The sequence below is a fragment of the Paroedura picta genome, chromosome 11 (genome assembly GCF_049243985.1).
Source record: "Paroedura picta isolate Pp20150507F chromosome 11, Ppicta_v3.0, whole genome shotgun sequence".
Lineage (NCBI taxonomy): Eukaryota > Metazoa > Chordata > Lepidosauria > Squamata > Gekkonidae > Paroedura > Paroedura picta.
The window spans coordinates 65902088-65924410 of NC_135379.1; the positions used below are offsets into that span (position 1 = coordinate 65902088).

Below are 22323 nucleotides of genomic sequence, written 5' to 3' on the forward strand. Positions count from 1 at the left end.
AGAGTCTCCATCACTGCATGCTCCCTCTGGACTTGCATTTCTGCCGGTACAGCTGCTGTGTGCTTGGTTTTCTCAGCCACAAGACTGATTTTGTTGCATCACCCTGATCCACATATTGGTAACTTCAAACTTGTGCCATTCCTCACATAAAATTGCATCCACATTTTCGCTACATGAAAGCTGCGTCTGTATTTTTGGAGAGAGCATCCTTGAACACCCAATGCTAGCCAGGACATCTTTAGTAGGTGACCCAGAAAGACTGAAAACGCATAGGAAGTATCTCATGTTGCTTGCAGTTCATAACATTGACTGGTCCATTGAATTGTATATCTTTTTAAAAGTTGTATAGATTTCTGTCCCTGTTGCTGTGTTTGCATCCACAGGTTTGGAATATGTGCTTGAAGTTCGATTTCAAGGGAGAAGAGATCCTTGTTATGAATGCCAGCTGTGCATGTTCAATACAGAGATAGTGCCAATGATAGAACATCTCATTGGCCAAAGACACAGAAAAGCGTATCTTGTACGATAAGTCTTCTTTAATTCATGAATTGATTCTGGGAAATTGGCAAGGCTTTAAAGATGGCATCAGTCCTGGTTGTAACTTTCTCCCCCATTCTGGAGTAAGAGTAAAATATGCATTTGTCTTACCTCAATTCATAGTAAAAAATCAGAATGGTGACATGTGCATTATACTGCTAGTTCCTGTCTCTTTAAAGTATTCTAGGGTAGGATGTCTAAGAGGTGGGCTTTGCTATAGTTCCCCAGGAAAACAGTTACCAGGCAAGCAGAATCTTTAAGAGTATCTGGGGTCACCGGCCTGATACCTAGGAAGAGGATAAATGGAAGTTTTTTGCGTTGATGGGCTTGCTTTGATCCAAGGTAATAAAGTTATGTGTGTAAAGATGTAAAAGAAATGTTGAAGTCTTGAAGGAAAAAGAAGTTATTGGACATCATGCTATACATGCAAATGAAAGCTTGACTCAAAAAGCATTTCACTCAATTCAAAAGAAAAATACATGGAATAAGTTGTTCTAATTTCTCCTCAAAATGTCCTAGTTATTTTTTCAGTTACAGTCTGTATTTAAAAGCATTTCACTCAATCCAAGAAGGCAAAAAATTCAAGGAGCTTTTATTGATGACGATGATGTCATCTGTTCAGTCGTGTCTGACCCTCGGTGATTCTATAAGAAAGTCTTCGCCATGCACCCCTGTCTGACTGCTTCTTTTAGTTGGTTCATGGTCATCCCTGTATTGGCTTTGATTGTGTTGAGCCAGTGGATCCTGTGGCGACCACGTTTCCTTTTGCCGCTGACCATGCCAAGCATTAATGATTTTTCTAGGGAGTTTGATCTCATGATGTGTCCAAAGTAAGTGAGCTTTAGCCATAATATTTTCCCTTCTAATGACATAGTTGATTTGCTCCTCTCTAAAATTATTTTGTTGGTGACTTTGGCTGTCCATTGTATTCGTAGCATTCATCTACAACACCATAATTCGAAAGCATTTATTCTCCTGTCTTCCTTCTTCAGGGTCCAGCTTTTGCATCCATAGGTTTTCATGGGGAAGACAACGGCGTTGACTAGCCGGCACTTTGTATTAAGGCTGATATCCTTACTCTTCCATATTTGGTTCATGCCTAGCATCATGTTCCCGCCCAGTGTTAATCACCGTTTGATTTCATGGCTGCATCCACCACTTTGATTGATCATAGAGCCAAGAAAGATGAAATCATCAATTCAATGTTCTTGTTGTTAATCGTGACTTTGGTGCTACTGCCAGTAGTTGTCATGATCTTGCTCTTTTTGATATTTAGGTATAGTCCCATCTTTTCACTTTCTTCTTTTCGTCCCTTTATCTGGGACTTCAGATCATGCTCCGATTCAGCAAGGAGTCTGCATAGAGGAGATTATTGATGTTACAACCTCCAATTTTGACTCCGATCATAGATTCTTCCAGATTCGCATAATTACCTCTGCATAAAGGTTAAAAAGAAAGGGTGATAAGATACACCCTTGTCTCACTCTTTGGCTGACCTTGAACCAATCAGTGTCTCCATAGATTGTTCATACTGTGGCCTCCTGGTTGGTGTACAATGAACTGATGAGGTGGGTTAAGTGGGACGACACTCCCAATTCATGTAAGGCATCCCATAGCTGCTTGTGATCAACACAGTCACAAATGCTTTCGAATAATCAAATTGGCAGTGTGGTCTCGGGTGCCACGACCATGTTGAAAACCAGCCTGGACAACTGGTAGCTGAGCATCAGTGGTTGATTTGAGACGGTTCTGGATGATCTTAAATAAGATTTCACTTGCGTGTGAGATCAGGGGTATAGTTTGACCAGATGTGAACATCTTTCATTAATAATGGGATAAAAATGGACCTTTTCCAGTCTTTTGGCCATGTGCCAGTTTCCCAGACTTTTTGGCATAATGCTGTGATTGCTCCTGGTGGAACAGATCTGAGTAGTTCCACTGGAACGTTATCTGTGCCAGGAGCCTTATTATTTGGGAGCTGTTTCAGAGCCCAGATCACTTCTTCTTCCAGTATAGGCGGTTCCAGTTCGTGTCGGGTGTTTTTGGCTGGTGACTGAGGCACCTTGGTGTTTGCATATAATTCTTCTGCATATTGTCGCCATTGATCCTTGATGTTGGTTTGGTCAGTCAAGTCTTTTCCATTCTTGTCTTTGATGGTCACTTTACGAGCAGTGAAGGTGTTCCAAACTTGTTTCACGTGAGCAAAGAGGCTTCTGGTGTGGCCTCTAGTATACTCACCTTCCAGTCACTTGCATCTGTGTGGCCAGCATGCTTCCTTGTCTTGTCTAGCAGCACGTTGAAAATCTGCACTGAGCCTCTTGAATTCATCTCTCTTGCCAGCAGCTTTTGCTACTCTTCGTTTTTCAGCAATGTTGATGGTGTCAGAAGTTAACTAACTGCATCTTCTTTCCTGCGTTTTATATGGTATATGTGTTCTGAAACAGCTTCTATGATATTAGACTGAAATTCTTGCCACAATTCCTCAGGTAGCTTCTCAGTAGTATCAAACAGTTAGAATTTGTTCTTCACTTCTACGGCACATGTTGGCAGAATCTTGGTGACATCAAGCTTATTTTGGGGTACATTTTTCTTGATATTATGTAATCTGACTTTCAACTTGGCCACAAACAGTTCGTGATCAGAGCCACTATCTGCTCCAGGAAATGCTTTTACTGCTAGAACGGAGCTCTGCCATCTCTGCCTGCAAAGGATAAAATTGATCTGATTACGGTGTATGCCATCTGGAGATGTCCAGGTGTATAAATGGCGTTTCAGTTGTTCATAGAGGGTGTTAGTGATGGTTTGTTTTCTTAACAGAACTGGATAAGTCTGTTACCAGCTTCATTTTACTCACCTAGTCCACACCTACTGCAGATGCCCTGTTCTTGTTGGTTTCCAACTTTGCCATTGAAATCCCTAATAATGTATATTAATTCCTTTTGAGGCACCTGTTCAATTGATTCATGCACTTTTGCATATAAATCTTTGATTTCATTTTCCTCAGCAGCCGTGGTTGGTGCATATTGGCTTTCCCTGAATTCAGATGGACATTATTCGGTCATCTACTGCTGTGTAACTTTCCACTGCACGAGCTGTTATCTTATCCGCATTAAAGGCCACACCATTTCTTCTGATACTGCCATGACCAGAAGAGTAGACCAGAAGAGTCTTCGCATGGAAAGTGGCCATTGTCTGTCCCGTGTAGTTCACTGACGCCAAGCAGACTGGTGTTGTCGGGTCATTTCTGATTTCACAATATCCAGTTTTCCTTGCGACATTCCACGTACATTCCATGTTTCAATCCTTCTGGTTTTCTTTTGGCTGAGGCCTCTGCGTTCTCCATGGGCTACATCGGCAGCTAGGTGTCCATGAATGCCCAGGTTACTGGCAGAGAGCTGTCGCCTTCCCCGGTTCAGTACTTCGTGCCAGGGGGTCCTACCACTCCACACCATAGTTGGCGTGCTTTCCGTAGAATTTTCTTGGCAAGAAAAACGGGGTGGTGCGCCAGTTCCTTCCCCGTGCCTCTGCAATTGGCCTGCGGGTAGTGAGCTCCGCAGTTCACCCCCTCACCATGTTGAGGAATAAAGTAGGACTTCAAGCTTTTATTAGTACCTTGCTAAATTAATACTTCCCTCATCAATTTCTTTTTTTTTAAATCATAGCTTCAGGTTTACATATTAAATCTAGCCTGTCTTTTATCTTGTCAGAGGAAACATTTTCCAGACAAAGGAAAGAGGAAGGCAAATGAACCTAAAGAAGACAAAGCTAGATTTCTTAGACGAATAGCAAGAGAAGTAGAGAAGGAAGAAGGCTTAAAAATGTATAAGGTAAGATGTAGTCATCGACTGGTAATGCTATAGTAATTGAACAGAAGGTGATAATTCAGTTAATGTTCTAAAATTCAGTTTATTTAATATTTTAGAAACGTTTGTCAGTTTAAATCAATGCAAAAATAGGAGTTAAAAAAAAAACCTACAGTGAATGTAGAATATTTTCATTTCTAAAGATTAGCCTGACTAGGCACATGAAAGATGCAGTCTTACTGATGCATAAATTCAGCTGACAGTGGGACTGAAAACTATAAATTACTGTAAGGGACCAGCAAAAAGTTGCCTGGGAAAGGAGAGGTTGTGATTAAGACTTGATTAAGTGATTAAGACTTGAGACATGAGGTGGCAGTAAAGAAGTAGTTCAGATTTGGGAGGCTGCAAAACTTATCTTCTATTGCCTATGTTAAGTCTGCATTCATAATAGAGTAATCGCAAAGTGTTATGGCTACAGCACTGCAGTCCATTGGGCAGTCATCCCCTTTATAATATAGGGAGTTTTATATCAAAACACAAGTGTATTATTTGCTTATACTCTGAAGTTGAACTAAGTATAACAAGATTAAATCTGATCAAACCTTTTTTTCTAGGTTGAAGGCTATGAGAGAGCCTGTGATCCTGGTAAGAAAAAACAGTCTTCTAAAATAAGCATCGACGTAAATGCACATTTTGTATTTGTATTGTACAAGTAACCCCTCAGTGACTCCTATTGGTGATAAATGTGTATTTGATGAGATTGCTGAGATCAACAGATTTGGCTTTCCTTAGCATTGTCTCTGTCAAATGATTCTGGGGTTAAGGATGGTAACTGTATGTTGACAGAATTAGCTATCAACAAGCTGCAGTAACTGGAGGAAGTGCATCATCTGGCTGAAGGTACCTGGTTGGCACAGAAGTATGCCAGGAGGTGAAAAATTGGATCTAGTACTTGGTTCAGACACTAATGGATATGCCATGGCTAGAAGAAACCTGTGGAAGGGGAGGAGATCAGGTTTCTGTTATGATCTTGTTGCTTTGGAAACCACGGAACCCAGCGGGAAAAATGACTGTTGCTTTGAAAACTGCTAAAAGCTCCATTTCAGGGCTGTCAGCTTAGAGTTCTCTGGATGTGCTTGTTAGAAGAAGAGGAGAGACTGGACAAATGCTGCCAGAGCAGTTGGTATCCAACTCCATTTACAGTTTAGTGAGGGGCAACTATTGTAAATAGAGTTGGTAATTTCCATTCTCCTTTAGAAATGACAGCTTTCTCCTTAGCCATCCTTGAGCATAGCTCCTATCCATTGTATGAAAGACTGCCCCATGGGAGGAAGGAGAAAGACATTCCAGTATTCCAGGAATGTCAGAAAGGAAGGAGGCACAGTGAACAACTGGGGGCTTTGTTGCTGACCCCAAAGGTATTGAGATGTATAGTAGAAAGCCTTGTTGGATATTATAGTAATATATGTCTCCCTTCAGAAGCAAAAGGATGCCTGCCCTTTCTGTCAGTGCTGGAATTGAGAGTCAGGAGGTCTCATAGCCTGTTTTGCGTACGTTGATAAGCAGCATAGACTAGCCTGAGTAATGTGTGGGTAAATTCCATTCAGTGAAAGTTTGTGAGTGTCTGCATATGATATGCTCTGCGTATCTGCTTACATATTTCCCTTCTAATTTTGTTTTAGTTGCTGCAGCAAAGAAGAGAGCAAGGTAAGTAACAAAATAAAGTAATTCATTAATGAAAAACATTTATATATTTCTAATTGCGTGCATTCTTGACCTTTCAACTGTCATCTCTTGTCTGTGTGCTATTCCTTGCTGTTAAAAGTATTTATATTATTTTGTACTGTAGATGTCATTACAGGTTTTTGTATTGTATTAAAAGTACTTCACAGCTTTCAATAGAATAATTGAAAAGGAATAATGGAACTTGGCTTCAGCGTGAACCATCAGTTCACTATTTAATTCCAAACTTGGCACCCTATTGTAGCTAGATGGCGAGATCTGGAAAACTGGAGCATCGTGTTTTGGAGGTGTGTGTGCAGCCCCTCTCTTCCCAATATTGTATCCTCTCATATAGAGTCTTCTTGTGGCATGTGGAGTCTTTATTTCATGTACGCTGTTTATAGGCCACTTTTCTCAAAGGGACTCGAGGTAGATTACACACAGTGAGCCAGCACAGTCAACAAAATGGGACATTCAGTACCCAAAGCATCATGGTTTTAGTGTCAGATGCCGATCAACTTCCTGAGTGAACACATTTGGCATTAGCAGCAAAAGAAGTTTACTGAGGTAATGGTATGAAGCTCATGGTTCATCTTCATGGTTTCTGTGCAGTCGCACATGGGTTCTGCGGAATTGCAGGCTTGCCATGGAGAAAAAACTAGCCAGCTCTAAACAAAAAAATTGCTTTCAGTTTGAAACACAAATGCACACACTTGACGTTCACAGAGCCATACTTTTTTATTTGGACAGAATGAAAGACTTTAGACAAGATAAGTCTCTTTTTGTTTGTTTCTGGGGTGCGAGAAATGGTAAGGCCGCATCTGCGCAAACCATTTCACAATGGATTGTACAAGCGATCTCTCGTGCATACAAAGCTTACGGCTTAGACTGCCCATTTGGAATTAAAGCACACTCCGCAAGGGCACGGGCTTCTTGTGGCGCAGAGTGGTAAGGCAGCAGACGTGCTGTCTGAATTTCTGACTATGAGGCTGGGAATTCGATCCCAGCAGCCGGCTCAAGGTTGACTCACCTTCCATCCTTCCGAGGTCGGTAAAATGAGTACCCAGCTTGCTGGGGGGTAAATGGTCATGACTGGGGAAGGCACTGGTAAACCACCACATATTGAGTCTGCCATGAAAACGCTAGAGGGCGTCACCCCAAGGGTCAGACATGACTTGGTGCTTGCATAGGGGACACCTTTACCTTTACCACAAGGGCACAGGCTTTGTCTGCAGCGTTTGCAGCTCAACTCGCAATGCGTGACATCTGCAGAGCAGCTACATGATCAACGCCTTCATACGCCACTATTCCATTGATGTTCACTCTGGAAATGATGCAGCAGTGGGAAAAGCGGTGTTAAGATCAATAATCCGCGACTAGCCCACCCCAGCAGCATTGGTGAGTCATCTTGCTAATCTCCCATGTGGAACTGCACAGAAACCACGAAGATGAAAATAGGGTTGGACTTACCTATAACTGTTTGTTGTTCATTGAGTGGTGTTCTGTGCAGTCATACAACTCACCTTCTATCCCCGCTGGTCCACTACTGGAGAGCCAGTTTGGTGTAGTGGTTAGGAGTGTGGACTTCTAATCTGGCATGCCGGGTCGATTCTGCGCTCCCCCACATGCAACCAGCTGGGTGACCTTGGGCTCGCCACGGCACTGATAAAACTGTTCTGACCGAGCAGTGATGTCAGGGCTCTCTCAGCCTCACCCACCCCACAGGGTGTCTGTTGAGGGGAGAGGAAGGGAAGGCGACTGTAAGCCGCTTTGAGCCTCCTTCGGGTAGGGAAAAGCGGCATATAAGAACCAACTCTTCTTCTTCTTCTTCTACTTATTGATACTCCGGTGAGCGGCAAGGGGAAAGGACTGAGGGGAGAGTGCTAACTCCTCCCACATCACGTGACTTCGGTTGGGAAAGTCACTCTGTGAGGGGAGGGGCTAGCACTCTTGGGAGTATTTTGAGCTTTAAGTTGGCTAGTCTTTTCTCCGAAGCAGGCCTGTGTTTTTCGCAGAACCCATGTGTGACTGCACAGAACACCACTTGATGAACAACAGTTACCTGTAAGTGTAACCCTGTTTTTTATTCTTGCTGAAACTGATTTGATAGACAATACACTGATCAGTATAACCTCAAAAGCCATACCCCCAGACACACACAAAAATTAGGAAAAGGTGGGCTTCTCTTGTTACCAGGGCTACATTACATTGTTCTTGCAAGTCAGCCTCACTGATAATGTCCACGCTCCCTCTCCCACGGTTCCATCTTCCCATTGGCAGATACGTTACGCAAAAGACCAAAGGGCATTCAGTTGATACAAAGGCACGGAGACAGTTTCAATCGGTTAGACTTTCCCAAGTCTGACAGGCGACAGGCTTCGCTCCCCTTGCCTTTACTGACGACAATTCAAAGGCAATCAGACACAGATATGTTGCTATTGGTACCATATTGCTACCTGAAAATTAAAGTACAAAATGCACATTAATTTTCAGGTAGTGATATGGTATCAGTAACCACCCGTCTGTGCCTGCTTGTCTTTCTGGTGGTTCCAGATTTTTAAATATCAGGATCTGTTCGCCAGCTTCCTGCTAAGTACCAAATGTACATATATTTAAAAGTCTGGAACCATCAGTAAGGTGCATAGCCATAATAATTCAGATGACCCATTAAGCAGTACAGAGGTTACATAATAGGAGCTTATTTACAAAGTGCTACATATACCACAAGTCCTGGCCATTAAACCAAGCAAGTTTGTGCAACCATGTTGTACTGGGCAGCCTGATCCCCTGTGCAGAAAAGGCTTTTTGAATATAGTTCAGTTGCATAGTTTGCAGAAGACCAGGAGAGAAGGAAGCTTCCTGACCTTTTCTGGGAGGTCATTCTCGAAGATGAGAGCCATAACAGAATGCACAGATGTTCTGCTTGAAGACAGCTCCTTGCTGTGGATGACTGCTGTATTGCTAGTGAAGCAGATTAATAGGATCCAGCTTTTTCTGCATGCGGTACAGATCCAGGCCCCATGAACAGAAGGGAGAGAACTGAAGACGCTTCTTCAGCTAGTTCTGTGTACAGATACTATTGCCTCTGACATACTTTCCCCTGGGTTCACTTCAGCTGAGTGGAACTATAGTAGCTGTAGAGTTGGGTGCTTTTCTAGCTCAAGAATGTTTGTTCAGGGCCCCACATACTTGCCAGTGTTAACTTGGCCTTGTTCCTATATGTACCTGTGATGGGGTTCTGCTGCTTAATGGCTTTGGGATCAACCTCCCAGACCTTTAGACTTCACGCATGATGCAACACTCTACTCTGGATGTCATTCTGCGAACCAAACATGCCAGTTTTCAGCTGTACTACTTAAAGCAGCGGTTCTCAACTGCCCTCACGTAATGATCCCAACTGCGGTGGGGGTGGCATGCATGTGTGTGCCCATAAGCGCACAACAATCTGGAGGCAGCCAGTGCCATAACTCCGCCGTGACCTCCTGCCACCACCTGCTACCTTCGCAGGCTGCCACTGCAGGCTGCTGCTGTGGGTGGCCACCCACATGGCAACCCCGCGGGAAGGGGCCGAGTGACCCCAAATGGGATCAGGGCCCGAAGTTGAGTACCACTGACTAAAGGGATGCTAGCTGCCAAAAACATGTTGTAAAATAAAATAATGCAAAAGGATATATCTTTTGCAACTATGGGTGCAGGATGTTGCTCCAGTTATAAAGAAGAAAGTGTTGGATTGTTCCCAGGAATCTTTGTGGGAGCATATGCAGATTTTGCTCAGGGTCTGTTCACTAGGACTTGCAAGGAGTATTTGTTGTTGTTAGGTGCGAAGTTGTGTCTGACTCATTACAACCCCATGGACAATGATCCTCCAGGCCTTCCTGTCCCCTACCATTCCCCAAAGTCCATTTAAGTTTGCGCCTGCTGCTTCAGTGACTCCATCCAGCCACCTCTTTCTCTGTCGTTCCCTTTTGCCCTCAATCGCTCCCAGCATTAGGCTCTTCTCCATGGAGTCCTTCCTTCTCATGAGGTGGCCAAAGTATTTCAGTTTCATCATCAGGATCTGGCCTTCTAAGGAGCAGGCAGGGCTGATCTCCTCTAGGACTGACCGGTCTGCAGTGATCTTAGAGCCCAGGAAAATAGAATCTGTCACTACTTCCATTTCTTCCCCGTCTATTTGCCAGGATTTGAGAGGGCCGGATGCCATGATCTTCGTTTTCGTGATGTTGAGTTTCAAGCCAACTTTTGCACTCTCCTTCACCTGCATCAACAGGCTCTTTGGTTCCTCTTCACTTTCTGCCATTAGAGTGGTATCATCTACATATCTGAGATTGTTGATATTTCTCCCTGTAATCTTGATCCCAATTTGTGACTCCTCTAACCCCGCCTTTCTCATGATGTACTCCGCATACAAGTTAAATAGGCAAGGCGACAGTATACTCTTTTCTCAATTTTGAACCAATCAGTGATTCCATGCCCAGTTCTCACTGTTGCTTCTTGACCTGCATATAGGTTTCTCAAGAGACAGATAAAATGCTCTGGTATTCCCATCTCTTTAAGAACTTGCCATAATTTGTTGTGCTCCACACAATCAAAAACTTTAGCCTAAATGCAATGAATGCAATGATGCAGAAGGAGACGTTCTTCCCTAGCTTTCTCCATGATTCAGCGTATATTGGCAATTTGATCTCTAGTTCCTCTGCCTCCTCGAAATCTGCCTGTGCTTCTGGAAGTTCTCGGTCCACATATTGCTGGAGCCTAGCTTGTAGGATTTTGGGCATCACTTTGCTAACATGAGAAATGAGTACAATGGTGCAGTAGTTTGAACATTCTTTGGCATTGCCTTTCTTTGGGATTGGAATGTAAACTGACCTTTTCCAATCCTGTGGCCATTGTTGAGTTTTCCAAATTCGCTGGCATATTGAGTGTAGCACTTTTACTGCATCGTGTTTTAAGATTTTGAATAGTTCACCTGGAATGCTGTCACCATCACTAGCTTTATTGTTGATCAGACTTTTTAAGGCCCATTTGACTTCACATTCCAGGACGCCTGGCTCCAGGTCAGTGACTACCCCATCGTGGTTATCAGGGATGTTAAGCTCGCTCTTGTATAGTTCTTCCATATAATTTTGCTACCTTTTAAAAATCTCTACTCCTTCTGTGAGGTCTCTACCATTTTGGTCCTTTATCATTCCCATCTTTGCATGAAACATTCTCTTCATATCTCCAATTTTCTTGAAAGATCTCTGGTCCTCCCCATTCTATTGTTTTCTTCTATTTGTTTGCACCTTTCATTTAAGAAGGCATTCTTATCTCTTCTAGCTTTTCTCTGGAATTCAGCATTCAGTTGGGTGTATCTTTCTCTTTCTCCCTTGTCTTTTGCTTCCCTTCTCTCCTCAGCTATTTATAAAGCTTCCTCATACAGCCATTTTGCTTTCTTGCATTTCTTTTTCTTTGGGTTGGTTTTAGTTGCTACCTCTTGTACAATGCTGCGAACCTCCGTCCATAGTTCTTCAGGCACTCTGTCTATCAGATCTAATTCCTTAAATCTATTTGTCACCTCTACTGTATATTCGTCGGGGATATGATTTACCGTATTTGCCGGCGTATAAGATGACCCCCCAACATTTCCACTCAAAATATCGAGTTTATTATATACCCGGACCGCCCCTGCATCTCCCTGTGAACGGCACTAGTGTGCAAGTGCGCATGTGTGAGCTCTGCGTAGACAAGGGGAGGGCCGGAGCGCCACTGCTTCCTGCTGAGCAGAACGGGCCAGTCATGCCGAAAAGTCTGGCATCCCTGTCTCACTGCTGATGCTCACCGCAGCCGCGCTGGATAGGACGCAATACTGGATGGTATGTAGAATGAGGTGGGCGGGCATCGGGAGGCCAGTATGGGCAGCTATGTCTATCCCAACTGAAGTGCACCCGGCGTAGAGGACGACCCCCCCCCCCCCCACTTGGAGGCAAGTTTTTCAGGGGGGAAAAGTAGTCTTATACGCCAGCAAATACAGTAGTTCATACCTGAGTGGCCTAGTGCTTTTTCCTACTTTCTTCAATTTAAGCCTAAATTTTGCAACAAGAAGCTGATGATCTGAACCACAATCAGCTCCTGGCCTTGTTTTTACTGACTGTATAGAACTTCTCCATCTTTGGCTGCAGAGCACATAGTCAATTTCTGTGTTGACCGTCTGGTGATGTCCATGTGTAGAGTCCTCTCTTGGGTTGTTGGAAAAGAGTATTTGCTATGACCATTGTATTCTCTTGACAAAATTTTACCAGCCTGTGCCCTGCTTCATTTTGTACTCCAAGGCCAAACTTGCCTGTTATCCCAGTTATCTTTTGGCTTCCTACTTTAGCATTCCAATCCCCCACGATGATAAGCTCATCATTTTTTGGCGTTTCATCTAGAAGGTGTTGTAGGGCTTGATAGAACTGGTCAACGTCATCCTCTTCAGCAGCAGTGGTTGGGGCATAGACCTGGATTACTGTGATGTTGAATGGTTTGCCTTGGATTCGAACTCAGATAATTCTGTCATTTTGGGGATTGTATCCCAAGACTGCTTTTCCTACCCTCTTATTAATTATGAAGGCTACTCCATTTCTTCTGAGAGATTCTTGTCCACAGTAGTATACTTGATGGTCATCTGAATTAAATTCACCCATTCCTGTCCATTTTAGTTCATTGATTCATAAAATGTCGATGTTCAGTCTTGCACAAGGAGCATTACTTTCTTTTTTTACACGTTGGATAAACTTTTGAGTTGTTAAAATTTGATTGTCAGGATTCGTTTTGACCTGACCTGACCTTTTTGACCATACTTGGCTGTGTGGTTTTTCAGAAACCATACTTACAGCTTCTGAAAAGTCCTTATGAAATATTTGTCAGACTGGTTTTCAGTTCTCTGTTAATAGATTATCATTGTTCTCTCCTGAATTGATTCTGTTTTTTTGTTTTCTGTCTCGCTGAGTCCTACCACATGGCACAGCCTGTTTATGTTACCAGCTATGTTTGGTCCCCATACCAGATGAAAGTATGTTTTAACAAGTTAAGAACTGTGTGAGCTGAATAAAAGCTTGTGTTGCTGCACTCTCAACAGTGGATTCTTCTTTCAGGTGGCGAGGTGGTTTCAAGGCAGAGGTATGTGTCAGTAACTTATTACTTGAACACAGGTGTGACCCCTTCTGTATTTGTTTTTCCTTGAATTACTTTGTATATATATTAAGAGTCTCAGTGTTTCATTAATATACTTACTACAAAACAGGAGATTGGTCATGGTGATCTGAGGTAATGCCACTGGGTAATAATTGCCAGGGCTTTAATCCTTCTTTTGGATTTAGACGTTGTGTCCATTTTCTTACTTGGAGCAGGAGGCAGGGATGACTTCCAGCTTCCAGTTTCCCCTACTGGGGGAGGGGACCCTCTTCTTTTGTTTGGTTCTTGCCTACAAGCCCAGTGCAAGAAGTTGGAAGGGGCTCCGTTAAATAGAGAGATGGTTGTTCACTTCCAATGTAAACCTCTGGACAGGTACCTGACATCTAAGTAGAATGAAGCCTTTCAAGCTGTTGGCCTGTCATTGACACAGGTTGCAGATTTTGGGAAGTTAAACTTCTGTGCCATAAAATATATCTTGTCTCATTTGTTTGTATTGCCTTTGTTCTTACAGAATGATCCAGTTCTGAGAAAGAAAGCTCTGGAATACATGGTAAGGGATTTATTGGGGTTTTCTGTATAAAAGATACAGAAAAGATAACCTTCAAAAACTTCAAAAAAAGTCAAGTGGGGCTCTTCCTGTAGTCATGTGTGATGTCCAGTTTCTCAGGTGTTAGATTGATGTTTGGTCTGTTAAAAGTATATACATTGCTGCATAATGCATTTAATCAAATAATTGTGATGTGGGACTTTGAATTCACTTACATGAGCAGATCTCCTCAGAAGTATACTTTGTATTATATCCACACCTGTAACTCAGTCTTGTATTGCTGTATTTTTGAAGACCATGAAATATTTTACAAATGTATATTTGGAACAATCTAAAGCAGTGGTCCCCAACATTTTTCAGGCTCGGGGGGAGAGGGGGGACCGGGGACTGGGTGAAGAGGGAGGTGGAAGAGGAAGGTACTGTTGCGCCAGCACCCACAAACCAGCTGGCGCGCTTCCCCCTCCCCCCCCCCAACGGCGCTGGGAGGTGCAGCGAGTGCTGTGCTGCAGCGGGGAGGGAGGCGCACCGACTCGCGCCGGTGCCCGCACCTCCCTCTTTCCGCCGGTCCCTGGGCCTCCCTCTTCCCCCTCCCCCCTGCTGTAGCCTGGTACCGAGGCTTCCATGGCCACGGCCCGGTGGTTGGAGAACACCGATCTAAAGGACCATTTAGAAAGAATTGTTTTTGATATAAAAGGTTTTGAGAAAATATTGATTTAGCTGTTGAAACAGTAAGGAGCTTCGACTGCTAAATTGATAGACGCTGTTTAATGTTTGGCTCAGGATTCACTAGTTTGACCTGTATGACTATATAAGGGATAGATACTGGTAAGTAAGGAAATGAGTTTTTTGCTGTTCAGCATCATTTGCTGGCTAATAAGTGAGTGATTATGAAATAGCTCAAACTGCACTGAAAAGTTTACTGTTTTGCAGAATGAAACAAAATATTTCTGAGCCAGTTCTCCACAAACTTACCTAGGATTAAGTCCTTTTGAAATTAGTGGAATTATTGGATTTATTTATGTCTAATAATCAACTGCAAGCGATGTCTATCCAGTGATTATGTTTTAAAATAAATTTAAAATAAAAGCTTTTGTATTCTCTGTAGATGGCCTATGCCATTAAGTCTCAAAAGCTAGCTGATTCTATAGGGTCACAACTCCCTGTAGAAAAAACCCTGATCAAACTTCTGATCCATTTCACACTTTGTGCGGGAGATGGTAAGGAACTTCCTTATTCAGTGACTTCTACTCATGCCAGCTGAAACAGGATGGAAAAGGACCTTGAAGAATCTTCAGAGATGCTCAGAGAAATCGACTGGCATTACATACATCCTGAACTTTCTAGCATTCAGTTGAAAACTGCTGTTTATGGTCATAGAATCATAGAGTTGGAAGGGACCTCCAGAGTCATCTAGTCCAACCCCCTGCAGAATGCAGGATATGGCCACAACAGCCAAGTACCAACACAGTCCTTTCTGCCCGTCTGCTCACAATATGTCTATATTAACAGAATTAGCATTTCTATCAGATGGCTGTCTAGCCTTTGCTTAAAAGCAAAGGAGGAGAATCGTCCTCCTCATGAGGAAGTGTGTTTCACTGGGAAATATCATCTGCCATTAGAAACAGTCGTGGTTTATGGCAAGCAATGCAGAATGAAATGAGTCCACAAATACTGTATTCATAACCTTTAAAACTTTGATAGGACTTCTTTGAGATCTCATCTGACGCTGAAGCAACTCAAGTGATACGTATTGCACAGTCTTTGTCGGAAGCTCTGAAGGCTTTTTGTGAAAAGAAAGAAGCTGTAAGTTATCTTCCGATAACATCATTTTATTCTATGGTTCTGTGCATTTTATTTCTAAAAACTTGTACTCATGTTCTGATTCTATAACAGCAGGAGATTATGCTAATAATGGAAGCATTTCTGTTTACATTAAAAATTTTAATTTATTGCATAATTAAACATCTTGCTTATTCATATGCTTTGTTAATCTTTCTCTGCTGCTTAGTTCTTTCATCCTTGCTTCTTTGAGCAATAATATATCTAGTTGGACCCTCCTAGACCTTTACTCCTACTACTACTCCTACTACTAATACTAGTATTAATATTAATTGGCTTAATTGCCCACCACTCTCAGGACTGACTCATGGCAGGTTACAGTTTGTCCAAATTAAAACCTTATTAAAACCCCATTTAAAACCATACTGGATATATCTGAATATACAACGGACCATTTAAAAAGACCATGGCGGACTGTACCCTACTTAACCCCTCAAAGAAAAACTAATACAGGATATTTGTGCATACACTTATTAGCAATCTGATTTTTGTATCTTGCTCCCTTTTACGAGTATGCTAGAGAGCTTTCAAAACCAGCTTGAGAAAGTATCAGATTTATTATCCGAGCACTTGTGAATAGCATTCCAGAATCATTTAAGAATTTTTGTTTGCTTCCTTTTAAAGCCAGCTCAAGATGTGATAGGCAGCTGTTTTCATGATTATTTGGAACTAGTAAAAAAGCCCATTGTATAAAGAATACAATGGGCTCTAGCAGGCAGGGGCAAGAGCGAGGGACGGAAGGCTACCTGAAAGAGGGCAGCGGCTCCTCGGTGGCTCCTCGGCGTGCTGCGGCTCTTCGGCAGCCCGTGGCGCTGGCGGGCGAGTTGCTGCTCCTGCTGCGGCTTGGCGGCGCAGCGAAGCATGGCCCCTGCGCCGATCGCGGCCCAGGCTCCGCCGTTCGCTGGGCGGGCGCTGCCTGGGATCGCGGCGCCGCTTCCTCTGGTGATGGCGGCTCTTCCGGCGCCAACAGTCATGGCGCCATCGTCTATCGCGTCGCCGCCGCCCGCATCTCATGTGGGACCTTGGTGGGAGTTGAGGCCGCTGGGCAGGGAGCCCCTGGCAGCTGCGCTCCGCGCGACTGCCGGGGATTCCCTCGGGTGGCGGCCTGATGCGGCGAGAGGCGCAAAGTGCCTCTCTCCACGTCAGGCCGCCGGGCAGGGAGCCCCCGGCAGCCGCGCTCTGTGCGACTGCCGGGGGCTCCCTCGGGCAGCGGCCTGACGCGGCGAGAGGCGCAAAGCGCCTCTCGCCGCATCAGGCCGGGAGCAACTGCGACTTTTATTTAGCAACTTTTATTTAGTGCTCAGGCATATGAGATGCTTGGGCACATAAAGAAGTTCATGCTGACAGCCAAAATATTGGCCACGGTAAGCAGGCAGGTTCTGCATAGTCGGGGTCTTCTTTTATCCTGATCAGAACTACCAACCAATCCCACCCACTCAAAGGCAACTGTGCACCCCTCAAAATAGGGGGTAAGGGAATGCTAGGAATGGAAATTGCACTTAATCCCCAGGGAATCTGCAGCCCCGGCATTGGGAGCCCCTTGTATATTTTCTGGAAACTTATCGTATTGTTCCCATATTTGGGAAACAGTGATAATAATAATAATCTTGTTTTTGAATTTGTATATTTATGATGCAGAGCACTTGGTGTAGCCTCCGTTTGGCATTCACCATTCCTGATTGATGAAGTAGCAGCTATCCTCAGTGACAGTATTACTGTATACCTGTGTATTTGTGTATAAATATAAATAGATATATATAGATGCTGATATATGTGTGTGTGTGTGTGTGTGTGTGTGTGTATGTATAATAGTCCTGAAGAGTCTAGTGAAACAATTATCCTGTATGTTGGGTGACATACTAAGTACAGAGATTGAGGAGATCAGATGTCATGAACAAGAGTCTCCCTTATTTGTCAAGAGGCTTATGGTCTGCCATAATCACTCTTAAGGCTTTATACATCCATTCCTGCATTTCTACAAAAAAAATTTCATTATGTATATAATGTGTTGCTTTTGGGCCTAGTGTCTGAAACTTGGTTATTCACAACTTATATTGCAACTGTAGTGGCTCACATCAGGCTATATAGTTGCTACGTGTATCCCTATTTCAGCGACTGGATGGTCAGGCAGGTTCCCTGTTGTATTTTGAATCCAGTCTGCAGTGAGCCTTGGGCATGCTGTCCAAGTTGTGGGTCTGTATCTCTGTGTTCATTCCCTAATTAAATGTGGCGTTCATGGATCTATGATCTATAATTCCATAATGTTTTTCCATTGAAAGGACTACTGAGGCTTATCCCTCTGGTACCTACTTTGCTCCAAACTGAAGGCATTGACATTGACATTGAAGTAAATAACTTCAGTGTGGCAGATAACATCAATAATGACCCCTTCAGTTTGACAGCAAAAACCATTGAACATATCTTCAATAGAATAAAACTAATAGAGGCCAAGGTTGATCAACTTACTCAGATATTAACCAAACCATCCAGGGCCACTGAAACCCAGATGGGACTAAATCCTGGAAGACAGAATGGTTCACCTTGCAAGCCTAAGAATATAAAGGAACCAGCTTGGAAACAGCAACCAGAGGATTGCCAGTTTCAGCTAAAGTGGCAGCCGTGCAAAATATGCTTCACCATCTACAAGTTCAGAGGTCAGACTTTATTATGGAACTCGAAATGGCGCGTTAACCAGCATTTAAGAGTTCTCCTTAGGAAGAACTTTTCTTTGAATGAACTAAAAACAGTAGAGTCACTTAACATTCAGAATCAGGTGCAAAGAGTTTTGCTTACCTTTGAAAGCCCAAAGATCCCAGCAATATTACTGCAACAGAGACCATTCCTCTACTCTAAAGGGTTTTTTCCAACCAGGGTATTTAACAATTTAATTTTATCTTTGGAAGATAAATTTTATCTTCCTTAATTCCAAAGCTGCAAAACTCCAACACCTTCAACTCTAACTTCTCAATGATTATTGCTCAAGAAAATGTTTTGCAGGTTAAGCACCAGAAGGACTTAATTTCATGGACAGACCTGCCCAAACAATCAAGAACGGACCCAGGGACTTTTGAGCCAATAAACAGTATAGAAGAAAATCTGCTTCTTTCTTTTTCAGCTCTTCCCCTATGGAACAAACTGAGATTACATCAAGATTAGAGCACCTAAGACTTAAGTTACTTAGTTCAAGAAATGATTTTCCAGATCCAAATTCACCTCTACTTTTGACCTCTAATCAGCAAATGACCAGTGTGCTAGAACCCCTTGTTGCTCCTGCCTCCTCATCCTCCACCCTGACACCAGTATGTTCTCAAGGACTTGTGGAAGAGCCCCCTAGAATACAGCAGAAGGTGCCTGAGACCAAACTGACTAGCATTATCTTTGAGGTCAATACAAAAGTTTGCACTGAGAAGGACAAGGCTGCTGCATGCAAAAATGGCTGCATCTTCTTGGATTCTGATGGCGATTTAAATAGAATATCAAGTGATGAACATGAACTGCTGCCTCAAGAAAAGGATGAAGATATCCAGATGACTCTACCTGCCCAGAACTTCTCTCTGACTATGTCTCGCCCTGGCAATGGAATTAATCTAACTAATGTATAAAATGATGATATCAGTAATGAATGACAACCAGTGAACACCTCGCAACTAGCCTTGGTTTGCTGGATTGTAGCTGGGTGGCACTCAAAACGGGGCCTTTATAAAATATATATCTCAGTTTGATATATTCTTGCAGGAAACCTGGATGATAGATGATTTTGATATTTCTAATTATCATTCAGTTTTGACAGCAACCACTCCAGGTTTTAAGGGTGGAAGACCCCGAGGAGGTTTAGGAATCTTTATCTCCATCAGACTGAAAGTGCAAGTCCTCAAGTTACCATTTTATGCTAATTGGGTAGTGGCAACACTGCTCATTTTAATAAGTTCCAGTTACTCTGCATTAACTTGTATTTACCTCCCCAGCGTTTACAGGCACAGACCAAATCTCTGTGGGGAGAAGTGGAATGTTATATTTTCCAACTAGCTTTAAAATATCCAACTGCCATGCTAATTGTTGGGGGTGATCTAAACGCAAGGAACAGAACCAGAATTCCTGCATAGAGACCTCCACCATCACTTAGTCAGGCAAGCAGAGCAGCGGCGACGTCCCTCAACAAAAGACTCCCCCCCCCCTCCGGGCCTCAGTAAAATTGTCAAGCGTTGACCGGTCCCTGGTGATAAAAAGGTTGGGGACCACTGTCATATATGTCACCTCCTGGAGAGAGGTTCTGCGGATAGAGTGGATTCAATTCATTTTTCTGCTGTGTCAGCCAACACCCACCTCCAGGGTGCATGATCTTGCTACTCTCCCATGTAGGACTGCATAGAAGCCACAAAGATAAAAACAGGGTTGCACTTACCGGTAACTGTTGCTCATCGAGTGGTCTTCTGTGCAGTCAATCAACCCTCCCTCTTTACAAATGTAAAGTTCTGGATTTAGATAGGAAAAACCAAATACAACAATATAAGATGGGGGAGACTTGTCTTGGCAGTAGCATGTGCGAAAAGGATCTAGGAGTCTTAGTAGACCATATGTTGAACATGAGTGACTCAATAGCTAAAAAGTGTGACTCAGTGGCTAAAAAGGCAAATGGGATTTTGGGCAGTATCAAACAGATATCGTATCCAGATCACGGGAAGTGATGGTACCGCTTTATTCTGCTCTGGTTCAGCCTCACTTGGTGTTCAGTTTTGGGCGCCCCAGTTGAAGAGGGATGTTGACAAACTGGAACGTGTCCAGAGGAGGGCAACAAAGATGGTGAGGGATTCGGAGACCAAGACGTATGAAGAAAGGTTGGGGGAGCTTGGTCTGTTTAGCCTAGATAGGAGACGACTGAGAGGGGATCTGATAAGAGACAAGGGCCTGAATGAAAGGCAAAGTGGACAATATGGGCTCCAGCTCTTCCCACAGAAGCGCCTGATATCGGCTCATGATGTTCTGTAGGTTAGAGACCTTAATTCCCAACGCAGAAGAGGAATAAAGACGCCTGCCAAACGCGTCCATCTTTCTTCCCTCTTTGTCTAATGGTGCCGGATGCTGTTCATTCTTACCTCTACCAGGTAAGATAGTAGAAAAAACTGATGGGAATTTAGGATGCCTGTAGAAATAAGCACAGCCATCCTCCTGTACTCTGTACAGGTAGTCAATCTTACGTGCTGTAGGAGGGGCAGAAGCAGGCGTTTGCCACGTCCTCTCCAACACCTCTGAGACGGGAAGTGTAAAGGGAAGTGGAATTGGTCCCAAATCAGGGGAGTATAAAAATTCCATAAGAGGGTCTTCTGATTTCTCAGTAATGACCCCTATAATTAAGTTTCAATGCATTTGCCATACGAATTAACTGTTCAGAGTATGGCTTGTTCTCATCAGTAGAGGATTGACCTCAAGTCACCCCTTACTCATCAGAAGGAGAAAGATCTACAGTTTCACCAAAGTCCTTATACTCAGTGTCCTTCTCTCGGTGTCGGAGGCGAGGGAGAGAACTGATCTTGACATTGAGTTAGAGGCTTGTTCCCGATGTTGAGCCGGCGGCGAAGGGGAGACTAGCTGTCGACCGCGAGCAGGCTCCTCATCGGAATAGGAGACTCTCATCATTGACAGCGCCATCGACGTCAAGTGTTGTTGTCGCCAATGTTTGGAAACAGCCATGTCTTTAGTTAAACCTTGTCCCCATCTGCGCCACGACGCCAGAACCATCATGGGGATCCAGGATTCATTGGAAGAAGGTGATGAAGACAATCAGCATCAATGTCACCGTCCCGCTCTGACATCATCATCTGATGACGAAGGAGAGCGTTGACGCTGGAGCGTCGGCGGCAACCGTCGATAACGGGACGCCGCCGAATCATGTTGCTCCTCTGGCAATTGCGTCCGCCGTGATTCAGATGTCACTGGAAGGCCTCTCAACGTCGAGGGCTCAGACGCCATCACTGGAAGGACTTTCAACGTCGAGGGCTTAGCAGAGTGTGCCGGCACCGATGGCTGTGCTGGTGAGTCAGCGGTCCCCACAGCCGTAAACGACGCGGAATCTCAGCCTCATGAGCAGCCTCTCGACCCTGACCACGGTCTCGGCATCGAAGGGGAGATTTGCCTTGATGCTCTCTTTGTTGTCCCCGAAGACAAGGGGGATCGAGCCCTAGAACTGGGAACAGCTCTCTTCTTCTTTTTGGGAGGTTCTGAAGCCGCTCTTTCTGGCACAGCAGCCCCTTGTTGAAGGAGAGCTGGAGAGGTTGAAGTCCCATTAGGGAGAAGCCATTAGGGATTTCTCCCATAGGGTCGCTTTTAAACCTCTCATCCCTGGTCTTAGGCGTAAGCCTCCTACACGAAGGGCAGTTAGTCACGGAATGTCTTTCACCCAAACAAAGGAGACAAGAAGTATGGTGGTCAGACTGAGCCAGTGTTTTGTACAAAGCCATCTCCAATTTTCTCCTCAGAAGAAAAATTCCTCTCAGAATCAAATTCCTCATCTGAGGTGATTAGAAGAGCTAGTCGGCTAGCATCCTTCTACCCGCGGCAAAAAAAGGACTTGAGGGGAGAGTGCTAACTCCTCCCACATCATGTGACTTTGGGCGGGAAAGTCACTCTGTGAGGGGAGGGGCTAGCACTCTTGGGAGTCTTTGGAACTTTAAGTTGGCTAGTTATTTCTCCGAAGCAGGCCTGCGATCTTCGCAGAACCCATGTGGG

The 22323-nt window shown here is 43.9% G+C and overlaps 1 protein-coding gene across 4 annotated transcripts in view; it reads left to right on the top strand.

Moving 5' to 3' along the window:
• The window catches only part of LOC143821057 (uncharacterized), a 42657-nt gene that overhangs the window by 16854 nt on the left and 3480 nt on the right, over positions 1-22323 (top strand). For 3 of the 4 annotated variants that reach the window (XR_013225650.1, XM_077304635.1, XM_077304634.1), the window contains exons 7-13: positions 384-520; positions 4245-4364; positions 4955-4985; positions 6023-6047; positions 13175-13199; positions 13726-13764; positions 15463-15564. Coding sequence is in view for 3 of the 4 variants with exons in the window: in XM_077304635.1 (XP_077160750.1) it covers positions 384-520; positions 4245-4364; positions 4955-4985; positions 6023-6047; positions 13175-13199; positions 13726-13764; positions 15463-15564 (479 nt within the window). In the remaining variant the exon portion in view is untranslated. The remainder of the gene's footprint in view (positions 1-383; positions 521-4244; positions 4365-4954; positions 4986-6022; positions 6048-13174; positions 13200-13725; positions 13765-15462; positions 15565-22323) is intronic. The other variant, XM_077304636.1, reaches the window with a different exon arrangement.